A 16,630-nucleotide genomic window follows, 5' to 3' on the forward strand; every position below is an offset into this window, starting at 1 on the left:
ACGGAATAAAACTACATTTTTTCATTAATTCTGTTACTTTCCATTTTTTTAATGTCTAGAATGCCAAACTCCATATTTCGTTATGATAAAATCCTGAATCTTACAAATTTCAAGAAGTCCGTTTATAATGTACAAGTAATATACTTGGCACATTTAAAGTATTTACAGCAGCATTAAAATATATTGGCCCAAAGATTTTGAATTCCTCCCTTTTACAAAATATATAATGTGTATATCTTTAATTGTCTTCAATCTGAACAACATGGTCAGCATCAGAATGTAGTTCACTTTCACCACGAATTGGTTCCTCTGATCGTGGACTACATTGGTTGATTTCTGCATATACAATGGTGCTTGCTTGAGATATAGGAGATTGTTGGACGTTATTAGGCACACTTGCTGCAGGTATATCTCTTGCAGTAGCTGCATCATTCACCGGTGGTACACTATGTTGTATATTACTGCTTCCTCTTCCATCTGTTGTATCTATTGGTGGCACGACTTTGTTCGATTGTTGACCGGTTTGGTTACCTTGAATAGGTATTCTTCTCGGATCCCTTGGTGTTGTTGTTTTGCTTCTTATCCGATCTCTTTCACCTCGAGTTTTCCGTTTCTTGTATAAATTCTGTTGAGATGATGCACCTATTACATCACTAGCGTTGTTTGAGTTCGGGTGTACTCTATCTCTTCTGCGATGGTGGTATGAAGCCAAATTACGCATTTTATCGGTGGACGAATTTCGCTGATATTTATGTTGTCTGTGTCTGCTGTGGTTGTTGTTGTACTGCGATATATGTGGGACTTTCGATCTGTGATGACGATTACGTGTAGCACTCCTATGTGTACTAGACGAGTTATTAGCTTCTGGACTTGTCCTCAAAGATGAATGTCCACTGTCAGTCAATGGACGAGTGCTCTCGCTGGAATATCGATGTTTGCGGCGTGTAGAGGAGGACGGGGTTTCCGTAAGGTCACCACGAATGGCTCTTGTAACGTATTCACTGCCTCTCAAACCACTAACGTTGACATACCGTTGTGAGTACGGGCGTCGATCGACGGTAAAGACTTGCTGCTGCTGTTTTGGAGGTATGTTCTTATTGGCAGCATGCGTTTTATTTTGATTTTGTTCACGCTTTTTCTTAAAGTAAACATTACAAATAATTATTAACATTAAACCTCCTATTCCCAAACATCCTATAATCAAAATTAAGTACCAGTCACTTTCTGATGATTCAGCAGTATTGTCTCCTTCATTTTCAAATCGAATCCTTCCGGTAGCAATTGACGCTCCAATTGCGTTCTCGATTTCGCAGACAACATTCGTACCGTCGTCTGCGCTGATAATTTGATATATTGTAAGTTCGTTCGACACACTTGAAATTGTTCTTATTGAAAATCTATCTGAACTTGTGCTAATAATGTTACCTGCCATGAACCATGTGAATGTGACGTTAACTGGGTACGCATCTATGGCAGAACAAGTAAATGATATGACGTCATTCTGGTTAGAGATAACAGCCAGTATCGGATCCAGATTGACATAGGGTCTGAAACTAACGTGTAATGGTTGGAATAAGCATGATGTTTGTACCTCAAGACCTCCACCAGAAGCAAAGCATGCATACTCAGCTTCATGGTGATCTCGTTGTAAATTAAGCGTCATTTTAAGGTTTATGGTGTACTCACTTGCGGTATAAGTTGTCGAGCTCATTGCTAATGTTTCAAACCCTGTGGAAGTTTTCTGTTTTAGCTCTAACTTTTCACCTGATAGAGACGCCTGTTTAAAAGCACACACAACGTCTAATTGCTCATCAAGTAACACAGTTCCAGTTCTGCTTATCAAACATGTTGGGAAATTACTTATAGGAATTGGTGTGACACTAACAGTCATACTGACACTTTCAAGAACACCGTTCTCGTCATCCACTAACGCGCATACGTAAACGCCAGCGTCGTCAGCAGAAACGAACGGTATTCGCAAGTCGTAACTTCCCGATTCGTACCCGCCGAATACCTGCCACTGGCGTGGAATCGTGCCTCCTTCGACGGCTGTAATAGTTCCAAAAGACCATTGTAGCAGATATTTCTTACTAATAACAGTACTTGGTGTGAATGTACACATAATATATAGCGTGTCCTCTTCTGCTATGTTGATGCTGTCAGGGAAGACGTCTAAGCCACCTGACGTTAGGCCTATCTTTAGGCATAGCATTACTATCAGAAATAAAAAACAGTTCGTAATACAGCATTTTGATTCTTCGATGTAATTATCTATCTTTCTCCGTTTTCTAATCCTATAAAAACCACTGTATTTAGGTAACATTTCATCATTTGTTTGAATGAAAAGGCTGAGACAAGCGATCCATGACGAATGGCGGTAGGGGATGACGCTATAGCGTTTATTGCCATGGCAAACCAACTTAGTATTGATTAGCTTCTAAACAACAGCAGTGCGAAAAATGTTCAACGGTTGAATATGACAGACATTTTGAAAAGAATCAATTCTTTAGATCTCTAAAATATTTCACATTTTTTCTATTTCATTGTTGTTTTTTTTTAAATTCAAAATAAAATTAATATCGCATACACCCCAAATAACTACTGTCGGATAAAAAACGAACTTAATAATAACCTTTTCGAAAGGTGTTTTAAAGCGAGTGGAACAAAGCAAAGGGCTTTATTGATTTCCGTAATGTCTGCATGTGTATACATAAGACATTTGTGTCAATAGGCCAATTGTAAAATATAATTGCATATAACTCTCTCACACAGTAGGCAGACCATTGAGGCAGTTATTTTATACCTCCATGGGTACACCAGAATTCCGTGCGTCCTCAAAACGAACTCATTACGTAGGAGGAGCGTATATTTTCTTATAGGCCTACTTATAAAACAGATTAGTTTCAAAATGTAGTGTAGGCTATATTGGCCTGCGTGTTGAATTTGCATTTCCAACAGAAAGATATAATCTGCCTTCCTTTTTGGAAAAGATGAACATTTTTTGATCATTACAACAATAATGTGACGTGGTAAAGTTACCAAGACAATTTATAATTCCGGTGATCTTCTTCATTCCTCCTCCATCAATAATGGTAGGTTCCATCAAACTCCTAGGCAACAGTAATGAGTGCGCGCCACGGGTATGGAACGTCAATGTATTGCGTGCTGGGTGTGCCATACCTCGGTACATCAACAGATTGGGAAAATACAGCACATTAACACAATTGAAGGTGATAATTTAAACAATAAAATGTCAGGGATGAAAAATATATTTCAGCGATCCGATTTCTGTATTCTGTAACCTCCGAGGCCTGGAAGGGCCGATGCTCTACGACGGGTCAGGGTTGACATCTGCGCTGAAGACAGAGGGCCCTACTGCAATCGACACGTGATGTCAGTCAAAACCTGCCGCTGGAACACGGATCCGCCAGGAAGCGGACGCACAGACGACAGCAAAACCACTCAGATCACCTATACAGCATTATGTGACTGTATTCTATATAAATATAAATAACATTGTATTGTTGCCGCATTGGTGTTGAATACATTACATAATATTCATAAACCTAGCCTACATTTTAAACATGTTCTGTTTATTAAATAAATAATATTTTTGATAATTTTAGAAAGTAACCCAATGTCTCCTTTTGTTAAAACACACATTATTAAATATAAGAACATAACTTATATTAACTCTTAATCATTTTCGGTGTAGGCCTATAGGAAACAATTATATAATGTTAAAAGTCAGAATGGACCATTCCAAACAAAGGGAAGTCACATAGGTTTAAAACTTGGGTCCCACACAATAGTAACCTACTTAATCAGGCTCAATACATTTGGATAGTATAATAATTATAGTAGTACAAGAAAACAAATTTAAATGTTCTCAACTTACTCACTAGTATAGAGTCGGTTTTTAACCGGAAATATCTACTAGTGTAGGAAATTTTCTGTGCAATTATCAATTATGTAGATATTACGAGGTTCAATAGAAGACGGATGGAGTGCATGTCCACAAAAAAAATGTTTAAAATAAAAAAATATAAAATATTTATCGAATACAACCTAATATCGAAATAATACATTTCAACTTCTTTTTCATACGTCAGAAATGTCTACATAGCTAATAATTCGATAATAATGTTTGCTATAGAGTGGCACGAATAGGCTTTCGTAGTTTTAACAGTAAAGGTATGGAAAGGCAAATACGACATAAACAGAGTACGCTAACTGATATTTGATTTATAAGACTAAACTTCTTTTATTTACTTTAAACGTCTTTATGTATACTAGATTATATTTTGCCAATATTTACGATCTCTGGATGACCGAGACACAACTGGTGCTGACCAGAGTTCAATTTAGACCTACCCTGGCGAGAGCGCATCCTATCACATTCACATGGCATTGTTTCTCTCTTAGTTTCGATGTACAGCGCTTATTAGAGGTTTCACAACATATGATGCAGTATATTGTTATTATAGGCAATGACTATATAACATTATTTAAAAATAGCAAACGTTTATTTTATCAAAATTTGTTATCAAAGTTGTTTTGGTTCGCAGCACACTCTGTTGTAATTGACAACGTTCACAACATAAGATTGCGCCTGTGTAATACTATTCCACTCATATAATTAATATTACCAAATATGCCTACTACACATTAAACAGGACAAAGAAGAAATCTTTATTTTACATCAGTATTCTACATTTGGCAAACAAACATTGAAATGGAAAATGGTTTGTGTTTTTATCTTATCATCTAAAAATGTTATAATAATTATTTGTCAATTATTTATTGCTGCCAGATTGGTTGGGTGAGAGGAATGTTGTATGCATTTTTTAACAATTTTCTACAAAAATGGTTTCAGTGATCCAAGTGACAAACTAGTCCAAACCTTCTCACCTTGTGTCCTCCTTTAAGGCCTGGTGGAATCGGCTTTTATTCTTGCTTGGTGCATGCAGAACGCATACGTCCTATCCTAGCTAGTGACGTGGTTGTATGCCAGCAGAAGGGGAAATCCTGAGTTTTGATGCCACCAGGAGCGGCCGACTAGGACACCTTACAATCTTTCCAATACTCTCGTAAATGTCACTTGAACCACCTGACTTTATTCAACGTTAATCATTCTATTTATAGGCATTAAAGGTGTATTTTGTTGGTAAATAGGTGTTGAATTTAATACTTATTAAATAATAATAATCTTTCATTCGAATGTACAGCAATTAATTATGAAGTTTTTTGCACATTTTACAAATAGAAATGTATAAATAATATCTGCCTTTAGAAAAATTGGAAAAATATCTTTTGTGTGAACATGAAATGGCTTACTGTATTAACAAATGTTAACAAGAATTCAAGATTATCGTTACTCAAAATGGCATAATTAACGTTGATTGACGCGGGGTACGACGGACACATAAAAAGAGATGAGGTATAATCAAATGTCATTTTATTTATTTTCTTGACAAAAATAAATTGGTTGAGAGGATTAATTGCATGTAAGCATTTTAGTAGAAGAGAAAAAAAGTGGTTTCAATGATCCAAGCTAGAACAAACCTCTCTTCGTCCTGTGTCCTCCTTTAAGGCCTGACGGAAATGTGGGTGACGGGAGTTGACGCCGAACGCCCTCTGGTATTCGTCGTATCCTTCCGCCTACCAAACACCGCACAGGAGCGGCCACTAGACACCTTACAAGCTTTTCGGAACTCTCGTAAATGCCACCTGAACCACCTGAGTCTATTGAATGTTAACCATTCTATATATAATCACTACATGTGCATATTGTTGGTAATAGGTGTCGAATGAGAACAGCATCCATGTTTAGTTCATTCTTATTAGACCTACAAAGCATTTATCTTTGTTTTAGGCCTACATATTTTACAAACAGAAAAGTATAAATAATATCTGCCTTTTTGGGAAAAAAAAAATACTATCTAAATGTTGTGACCATGAAACGAGTAAATTTAATCAGATGAAGGTACCATTTCAAAATTGAATAAGGCCTACCATTTCAAAATGAAAGATCGTCGTTACTCAATGGTGTTAATTGACGTGGGGTACTAGTCTGGGTTCCAGACGGAGTTTTGTCTTAATATTAGTAAAAAGATAAATATTTTGGCACATAATAATAATAATAATAAATAACATTTATAAAGCGCAAGAGACAAAGGTTTCAAAGCGCTGTGTTTTCCAAGATCAGTGCAAGTAGTAGCGTGCGATTATGCTTCTCTGAAGAGATGAGTTTTGAGTTTAGTTTTAAATGTGATAACAGATTTTGATGAGCGTATTTCGAGTGGCGTTTCATACGTATACTACTTGATTTTGGATACTCCGTCTGGGGAAACACGCACAAGTCACGTGGTTTGACACCAAGAATTCTTGGTGCATACGATTATCCGGTTGACTAGTTTCAGCTGCATGCGATTGGCTACTCACTCGTACACCGTTTTAATATTCATATTTCAGAAGTTCAAAGACTCAACAACTAAGATGGTGCGCATGCGCTATGTTACGTTTAGACAACGTGTACTTGGTACATTGATGAAAGTTTCTGAAGGCTAGAAATGATTTTATATGGCTAGTAGTTTGGTAAACATTTGATGGGATTTTTCCCAAGAACATGAAAACTCGTCTTGATAAGATAGGCTGCTTCTCCGCAAATCAAACATTGAATGGATCATTTATTACGCGGAGATAATTTGATTTAATTCCCACCCAGACCCTGTCCTGTTCTGTGTAGTGTGTGGTGTAGCTTTGTTGTGTGCCGGTGGCATGTAGGCCTACTTTATTGGCGTTTTATTTGGCAGGTCATACGTGCGAGTTGAGTAGGACCTACGAAAGAGGCCTAGGCCAATGACTAAACAATTAATAAAAAAACAACTTGGCAACACGATTTTATCAACAGTCTCGTCTCGTACATTCAGCACTTTTTCATTTTGAAACAAGATGATCATTGGTTGATTCGAAATCCATATTTACATACCGCCCGCCCCATATAGCCAAATACGGTATGATTACCTACGTCATTCTTATCGGACGTTTGCGGTCTACAAATCGATTTCTATACGCGTTTCACAAGTCTGTATTTTGAGACAAAAATCGCGGTCGCAATAAAAACAAATAAATAAAAAAGAAAATACAGACTTGGGGCAAGTCTAGTGGGGTACAGACACGTCAGGCAAGTGAAAAACCCTAACACAATAATGTAGGACATCGTAATGTTTTTACTGGAAAAGATGTTCAGCTAATCTTCTTCACTATCACCTTCCATGTCAGAAAATGGTAGGTTCCCACCAAACTTAGGTAACATGATAATGATTACCGCGCATGTATGGTATGGAACGCCCGTATGGTATGGAGCGTCAATATGGCATACTAGAAAAAATGTAGGTTGATCCGCACGTCACAATCTACGCATGTTTGTAACAATTTCACATTATTTAGGCTTAAAATCAATTAGTTTGTGAGCATTCAAAGAATGAAACCTAATTTTCTCTTAGGCCTAATAAGTTTTACTTAGACTTTGTTGACAAAAATAGATTGGTTGGGTGAGAGCATTATTGCATGTAAGCATTTTATTTATTTTTAAGTGAAGAGAAAAAAATGTATACAAAAGGTGTCTTCAGCAATTCAAGGAGCTCCGGGGCAGGTGAGTGGGAAACGTCGGATACCATGGCCAGTGGCGTCCTCCGTCGCCGGTAACTCTTCGAAATCCTCGCCAGGAGCAAGGAGGAGGCGGGGCGGCCGGCCGACCTTAGACAACCCTCACTTGAACCACCTGTCTTTAGTGGATGTTAACCATTCTATATCTAATCAGTACAACAGTATATTGTTGGTAATAGGTGTCGAATATAGTACAACATCCATGTTTAGTTTGCTAGCATTTACATAATTTACAAACAGAAAAGTATACTAATCTGCCTTTTTTGGAAAAGATGAAAAACTATCTAAATTTTGTGACCATGAAACGACGTAGCTACTTAACAAAGTTTAATTAGATGAAGGTACCATTTCAAAATTGAAGTAGGTCTACTGTTTCAAAATGGAAGATCACTCAACACTACAGGGCATTGATGTTGATTGACGTGGGATAGGCCTACAGACATGCAAGTGATAAAATACAATAATGTAGGAAATGATAATGTTTTTACCGGATAAGATGCTAATCTTCTTCACCTTCCATGTCAGAAAATGGTAGGTTCCCACCAAACTCAGGTAACATGATATGATTACCGTCCATGTATGGTATGGAACGCCCGTATGGTATGGAGCGTCAATATGGCATACCAGATGACCATGTGTGTCATAATTTTAATTTTTAACTGAAAAAATGTAGGTTGATTGGCACGTCACAGTACCAAATATTATTCGATTTATCTACGCATGTTTGTAACAATTTCAAATGTTTTATTTAGGCTCAAAATCAATTCAAAAGAATGAAACCTTTTTGTCTTAGGCCTAATACGTTTTACTTAGGCTTAAAATCTGTTGGTTTTGTGAGAATCCAAAGGCTGAAACTTTGACGCATTTTTCTCGTAAGCCCAATAAGTGTTTACATTATTTTATTGTCGAAATTAACCATTAAAAGTGATAATGACAAATATCAAAGCAGAAGGTTCCAATTCTTTGGAGAACAAAGTTCTTGTCTCACAGTGGCTTTCTACCTGAGAGTCAGTGGTTTCGATTAATACAGTTTTCTTTAGTTTATAATAATAATAATAATAATAATAATAACACTAACAATAATAATAATAATAATAATAATAATAACTTTTCTTTTATCAAAATTGTGTTGCGTCATTTTGATAACGGTTTGCTGGGGGAACGCTCTCTTTGTTATTGACAACGTTCACAATATAAGATCGTTTTTGTTTTACATTTTTAACATTAAGTTGATTATAAAGACTTCCTATAGCTTTTTGGTGTTTCTTGACATAAATGCCATGAGGTCGTATTTTACCAGAGTTCGACGCTTTTGAAGAAATCGGTACAAAACCAGCGTTGTTCCACAACGCACGCGTACTATCGTGATGAATTGTTTGCGTAGTGTCACGCACTGGTGGTCTGCGTCCGGTTTTGGCGGTTTTAGATTTGTTATATCGGCTAGACACTGGCCTATCGATATTATCGTCTGCGATTCTTTCTGAAGTTGTTACCGATACTCTTTCATCTAACTCTTCAAAGGTGATATCTTTAACTGACCATCTGTCTAAAGATTTATCACTTGTGTTTCCAGTTTCTTTAAAGTCCAAAACATACTTGTTACTACCTTGTTTAGATTTTGAATCTGTGTTTTTCATTTTTGGACCTCTAAGTACCGTAGACTGACCTCCACTAGATTTTTTATTTTTCACTTTGCCTTTTTCTCCTATGATGTAAATGTCCGCTTGTTTTATAACCACTTCATCGTAAACAAGACTCGCATTTTCTTCATAACTAACTGGTGATGTACTGGATGAATTCGATAATAGTCCAGAACGAGTTGATGGTGTCCTTTCACTAAGGTAAATACCAGACGTGGATGCTTCGGTGGCACTATACAATTCCTTCGAATCTGTACTAGATATTGATAAGGTAGTTTCTCGACCTGATGTTATCGAGGTGCTCCTTGCTTCGTCTGAATCTCTATCCGAAGGCCTGTGGTACTTCTGCAAAACTATGGGAGGCATTCTACGAGAACGTCTTCTGTAATTATTCATCACAAATAGTTCATTTTGATCATCGTCTGGCTTGACAGTATATTCATTCTGCCATTTAAACGACGCTCTGGCACAAGTTCTCAAAAACACACGTAAAGACTTTTTGTTTCTAGTCGAAAGATATAAAATCAAACCAGCTATCAAAATAATACCAACAAGTATTCCAGACACCATAGGTCCCACGTACTTTAAGCTATTTTCTACGAGTAGGCGTACGCTATTTTTACCTCTTCCTAAAGAATTTATGGCAAAGCAACCAATAATAAGCAAATCATGCTTTGTTTTATCAACATTTGGTATGTAAAGTCGTTTTCCTTGCACAATATATCCTTCTGTTTCATCAACTAGATAACCGTTTATATACCATTCGTGCTGGCTTGCGAACGGATTAGCGTTTGATTCACACGTCAGCGCAACCTCGTCTCCGTCTCGTACAGTGCTTGGTGTCATGGTTACACGCACTATAGGTATATATAAAATATTGAAAGGTCCCACAACACAGTCATGTGACATGCCATCAGAAAACACAGCTTCACACGTGAGTTGAACGTCATTGTAAGATGGACTCGCATAGAATGAAAACCCAATGTTATACCACAGTCTAGAATTCCAATTATCAACCCGTATGAAATATCTCGAAGTATCTTCTAAACTGGTTGCACCCTCCCACCAAAGAGTGCCTTCGTTTTCATTGCGATGATCATTCCCTTCAATAAGTTTTGCACACGTAATCGTCACAAGATCATTTTCTCTGACCAACGTTGAGCTTGCTGCGCAAACATGTGGTTCTGTCGTCGCTGGAACCAAAATGTTTAAGTACGCGACAGAAATTACTTCTTCGTCGTCCGACCTCCAGACGCATTCATATCTACCTGTGTCCGAGGTCTCACAATATTTGATGTCTAATCTTGAGTATATTTTGTTCCCTTGATACGTTGCCGATACAAACCACTTGTTGGAGTTTAGACTATTATCAATAAGTTGGCCGTTTGGCAGTTTCCATTTTAAGACGCCCCCGGACACAATCACTTCACAAATAAATTGAGTTCCATGCAGCTGGAAGGTTGTAGTGTTATGAGGTCTTGTTGAAAACTCCTGACAATTGGCCACCATAAGTGTAGTGATGACGAAAGAAAAAACAAATGCTGCCTGCATGTTGTACCGTCACACAAACGATGTTAGCGGGTTTTTCGGAAGTTTACATGCTGTCTGCTGTCTTCTTGATGTTGTCGCCTGCCATGTACTAGTGGTTGAAGACCTACCGACCTGTCAATGGCCTTGGTTATACAGAAGGCTTATTTCAACTATGGCTAATGAAATGTCATGATTATAGTTGGCAGATCAAAAATCTACAGATGGTGTGGTGTTGACGAACTCAGCGCCATAAAAACCTATTTGCTTGCCAAACTTGCTGAAAGCGGCAACTCCTGTAATCAAAAGAAGACGGCAACGGCGAAATATATGAAGAAGAGAGATGTAAAGTAGGTAGAGGATAGCAGTGCCATTACGGTTAAATGACAAATAAAAGGCGGAGGTGCCAATTCATAGGATAATATGCGCTTAAATCAATCATTTACCAGCTTGTTACGCGCACTGCTGTGTTTTCAAAAGCAGTTTCATGTTTGTAGTTGTGGGACAATTCTATATGTTTCGATTTTGACACTTATCTTGATTCGATTGTACTCTTTGTGACCTTCAATGGGTCACGGGCGCTCTATGACGGTGACATGCACTTTGACATTTCAGAATCGATGACGTCATTTATTTTATTTTATTAATATCAGTTACATATTTCTAGACCTATTTAATTTGTAGATGCGTAGAAACGTTAAGGTCTTAACATTTATATAATTATAAAATGGAATAATTTAGAAGATGATGACTTATTGACTATTATTATTATTATTATTATTATTATTATTATTATATGTTATCATATTATTATATATTACGGTACCATTTTATTTATAATAATCAAATTCAAAATCGCATTAACCAAAATATGTAGGTTTTTTTCTCTACAAATGCAGTGTAATTCTAGTATCTGCTAGTATCATTTACCAATAATCAATATGTTTTTGTTTTATCACACAGAAGAAGCTAGCCTGGACATTTTACGCAGCTGGAGGTATACACACTGTAAAACAACTCATTTTGAAACCGATATCATTAAAAACCTAATAACACGTCAGAGATTGTTTTTATAATATCTGGATAAATATTTTTATTTCATCAAGAAGAAAATTAATATCAGACGTAGTAAGCGCCTCCGATGATAATAACGTAGTGCGTTCAATTAATGATGATACATGCCTTCTTCATTGATAACGTAGTGCGTTCAAATAATGATGACCCATGCCTTCTTCATCGTTCAAATCACGATGATACATGTCTTATGATAACGTAGTGCGTTCTAACGCGCATTTAATTAAGAATGCATAATGTATTGAAATACAAACATTCACTCAAAATGTTTAGTTATTCTTTTATTATCAAATTTACCAACTTAATAAATATAACATTGAATTACAAAATAATACAATATTATAAATTATAATGAATTTGTTGTAAGGGACATTAAAATTTTGCGCGTATAATATTTTATATTATATAGTATAGGTGTTTTGTACTCGCATGTAATGTATTCTTGATGGCCCTGACGATTGGATTTCACTGTCGATCACCAGTAGTAATGTTCATATCACATTGATACCGTATATTGTTACAGAATCGATAAAACCATAAATGTAATGTGACGACAATATATATTTTACCCATTATGATATTATTACAAAAATACATTAGGAAGGCTTTTTTATTAAATACGTTTTCATAATGTATAAAAGTGATATTAAAATAACAAAGACATTATTATTGAAACTGCTTTTTCAAACGTTATATTTAAATATTTCTTCAACAATATTATTATGACATAAGGGCAGTGGTACATCTTGGTTTCTTTTACAATGTGAAAAAACTGCATAAAAGAATATTTTGCAAAATATAAAAGTTTACATTAGTTTACGCGTGCGTACGTAAACGCACAAGGTACGCACACTTGTACAAAAGTACGTACCATGCCCATCAGGATGACGTTAACTTAATGAAGAAACACATTATTTCAACTACACTGCGCCCAACACAAATACATCTAATTACTTGTAGCGGGCAGCACCGGTATTTATTAAATTTATTACAAGTATAACTTTATTATGAGTGCAACTTAACATATTGATATAAAAATATACATAAATTACCCTGTTGTTTAACGAACATTTTGACTTTGAATGTATATCCGTCAATAAAAGTACGTTTTTATTGTTACAAATTCAATATAAATAATATTACACTTACATCAAAACAGTATTATAGATTACCAATAAGAATATTAACTTAATAATCGTATTAAAAATAAGTGATATGTCCAAATATAGCAGTGAAATGACATCATCATGTCCATATATGGGCACATCACTTTTTTGTCACATAAAGTTTGATAGTGTAGACAGAGCTTTAGTTTGCCTGAATTACGGATATTAACATTATAGATAATTATATTATATTATACAAACATTCACACAAGGTATATAAAATTGAGTTATTAGTACTATTGCATTTAATCTGATGTTTTAGTTTATTTGTATCTAAACAAATTTTTGACCTACTTCAAACAATATAAAATGTATTTATATACATTTTTTTAAAACCTACACAATATATTTAGAATTCATAAACTAAAAAAAAGTGTCAATTATATATCTATATCATCTTAATGTTTAGAATTCAATATTTCATGTTGGAATATCAATTTAAACGTTGTATGCCGAGCCGACCTGGTATTCACTCGTAATAGGTATTCTATTAAAAATATACTTAAAATATTTCCAATGTATTATAGACATATCCCTCATATATTTTTAAAAGTGTAGTACAACTGTGACAATGGTATCTATAATATAAATATTAATTTATTTTTTATTCAATAAATGAATATATCATATAACATCTGTATTTTCAACTGTAGACCTAATCCATATTTTAAAATTAGCCTCGATACCCACAAAACTTTTTCAGCAAATTGGCTTTAGATTTATATTTTCGAATTAAATGGCTGCCTGGCGCGCCATAGACAACAGAAGAATAAAAACGAATGCTATAAATCTGTGGACGGGATAATGGAATCAATGTCTTCGGTAGAATCGACTTCTGATGGCAGTGAAGGATCATCCACATCTATATTGACGGTGTACGAGCCTTTCTTGCTATTAAAGTCTGTAACATGAGGATTCACTTGGTAAACGTATGAGGCATCAGATGGATCTTCTTCTTCTGTCGTAGGCATATCTTGTACAATATAATCCGACATACTACTTTCGACACTGCCCTTTTTACCAATACTCGAAGTTTCGCTTTTCCGTCTAGGAATTGGTCGTAACCGATCATCGTCCTCGTCATTTTCACGTTGACGAGGATTAATATCGGGCAAATACCCGACATTAGTGTTCCCTCTTAATGAATTCGTTTGCCTCATTGGAATAATTACTGAACCGTTTTGTCTTTTTCTTCTTGCTGATTCCGCTCGTCGAATCAATTCTTTCTTTTGTATCTTCTTAATGGTTTTCTTTTGTCGGCAATACCAGGTCGTAAACGCAATCAGGATCACTAATATAATGAACAACACAATGGTGACCAATATTGGCCCTACAATTTCAACTGTGGATTTACCGTCTACTGTCACAATAAAATATTCGTTTTCCCCTTCTCCGACCTCATTGGTCACCTGACAGGTCAACGTGACACCGTCATCGTTAGGGTCAACGTCAGGAAGGGTTAATAGTTTACCATTATTGTCCAGTTGAAACCCATTTGTCCGGCCATATTCTGTGATTAAACTTCCAGAATAAAACCATGTATATGTAAACACACTTGGATTGCCAGTGGCTTCACAAGAGAAGCCAACAGACTTACCAAGTTCGACATCTTCTGTGGTGGGTGTGACCTCAACTTTTGGTGGATACTGTACAGATAATACTAGATTACATTCCGAAAGTAAAAAAATCGAAACACACGAATACCGGCGGCCGTCATCGTTCGCACTAAAACTTAACTCACTCGTCGAAGGTGCGTATTTTGTAGAAGATGTTGTCGGCAAGTGGTTGCCCTCTGACCTCCAAACCAGATCAGCAGTAGGACTACTGGATATACACGTCAATGTCACTATTTCATTTTCAACAAGTTCTCCACTTGGATTGGCAAAACATGTTGGCCTTCCGTCGCTACTTGGACTCATAACATACACATCTGCTGAAACTTCAGCAACAATGTTAGAATCAAATAAAACCTTACATTTATATTCTCCTCCATCGTTATCGTCCAGATTGTGTATGACAAGTATAAAGGTGTATTCATTCGCCGCATCATTGATGGTTTCTGTCTCTGTTGAAAATCTGTTTCCATACTCGGATGGAATAGCTGCTTCGTGGTTTATAAGTATCGAGCCTCTGGGAACTTCCCAGAGCACAACTGTCAAAGAAGACACACCGTTAACCGTGCATGCTAGTCGTTGATCTGTACCAGATACACCTGATGTATCGCGAGGCCCAGCTATTATCGTCTGTGTGTTCACATCATGTGCGACGATTAACAAATTCGCTGCCAAAATTATCACCTTCCAGCTCCACATTTTAATATTAAATCTCACAATTTGAGTAATTTATGTCCATTTCCTTTCTATATGGTCCTTTTTGGTCATGGTATTGCCTTTTGTGGGTGGAAAAAACCGTCGTACCAAGCACCAACACTCGTAGTATTATTATTACAGTGAATTTCAAATAGTTCTCACAGTAGATCACTTGCACTATTGTCATCTGCTTCTATATTACGCATGCGTACTGATGCAATCTAATCTATCAATAAAAGCTCCACCTTTTTTCGTTTTGTTGGTTGAACAAACACAAAAGATGATTCACTTGCTTTCTTTACAGCGAACAGAAATGAAAGGAGATCCTTGCCAGAAAGGTTGATTACGCCAACTAATTCCTCCATATTAAAACGAAACTAATTGTTAACCAAAATGTTACAAGGACCAGCTGCAGCGCAGCAAATTAAAATAATAACTTGATTACTTCTACTGATTAACGATGATAATGACGGTCGGTCTGTTTATCAAGATAAAATGACGTCAAATATAATTATGATGATGACGATCGAGAAAAATATCTTAGGCCTATCTTAAACATATCTAGTAAGTTAAAAAAATAACAGTTCACGTATTTGAAAATATCTCTACTTTGAGCATGCGTATTATGTGATTTTGTCTACATCTTTGTAAACGTTGACACATAGGTCATTACACTTGTTTAGACATATACATTCAGATATTAAGAATATTTTTGTTATGATTTTGAATTCGATAACAAAGGTTTTTTTTAATTAATATATAAATGATCAGTGAAGAGTGTGAAAGATTAAGATTTCAGAGTTTTGTTTCCCACTACAGTTACCACTAGAAGTATCGTCAAATTCATTTTGATTCGCTTTAACTGTATTTTGTCTTTATGTGTAAGCTGACTTTGAGGTTTGGTCAACCGGCTCAGCTACAGTGATTAAGTTCACTTAGGTTGACCCTGTCTCCCAATTTAAGTTTTGTTTATGTATATACTGAAATAGACCGAATAAATAATGAAATTAAATGAAAATATAACTTCACTTCAAGATAAATACAATAATAACAAATTTATAATACATTTAGATAACAAGAATATTATATTCATTCTAATTCGCCGATTGAAATTCAGGTTGTGTTTTGTTTCATTGTTACAATAGTAGATCTATAGTCATATTTCATGTAATACGTGCTAAATTATATGTATATTGCACTTTGTAAAAATCAATATAAACGCTAAGGTTAATGAAATGCAGAA

The 16,630-nt window shown here is 35.8% G+C and overlaps 2 protein-coding genes across 2 annotated transcripts; both read right to left on the bottom strand.

Moving 5' to 3' along the window:
- Window positions 1–28: 28 nt before the first annotated feature.
- On the bottom strand, window positions 29–2,372 carry LOC140054496 (uncharacterized). Its single transcript, XM_072099503.1, has one exon. It carries the CDS (start codon window positions 2,321–2,323, stop codon window positions 239–241), a length of 2,085 nt encoding a protein of 694 aa, XP_071955604.1. The 5' UTR covers window positions 2,324–2,372; the 3' UTR covers window positions 29–238.
- A 9,790-nt stretch (window positions 2,373–12,162) lies between these two features.
- On the bottom strand, window positions 12,163–15,512 carry LOC140055124 (cell adhesion molecule 4-like). The gene has a single exon (XM_072100342.1). It carries the CDS (start codon window positions 15,388–15,390, stop codon window positions 13,861–13,863), a length of 1,530 nt encoding a protein of 509 aa, XP_071956443.1. The 5' UTR covers window positions 15,391–15,512; the 3' UTR covers window positions 12,163–13,860.
- Between the last annotated feature and the right edge of the window lie 1,118 nt (window positions 15,513–16,630).

The sequence above is a fragment of the Antedon mediterranea genome, chromosome 7 (genome assembly GCF_964355755.1).
Source record: "Antedon mediterranea chromosome 7, ecAntMedi1.1, whole genome shotgun sequence".
NCBI classification, from domain to species: domain Eukaryota; kingdom Metazoa; phylum Echinodermata; class Crinoidea; order Comatulida; family Antedonidae; genus Antedon; species Antedon mediterranea.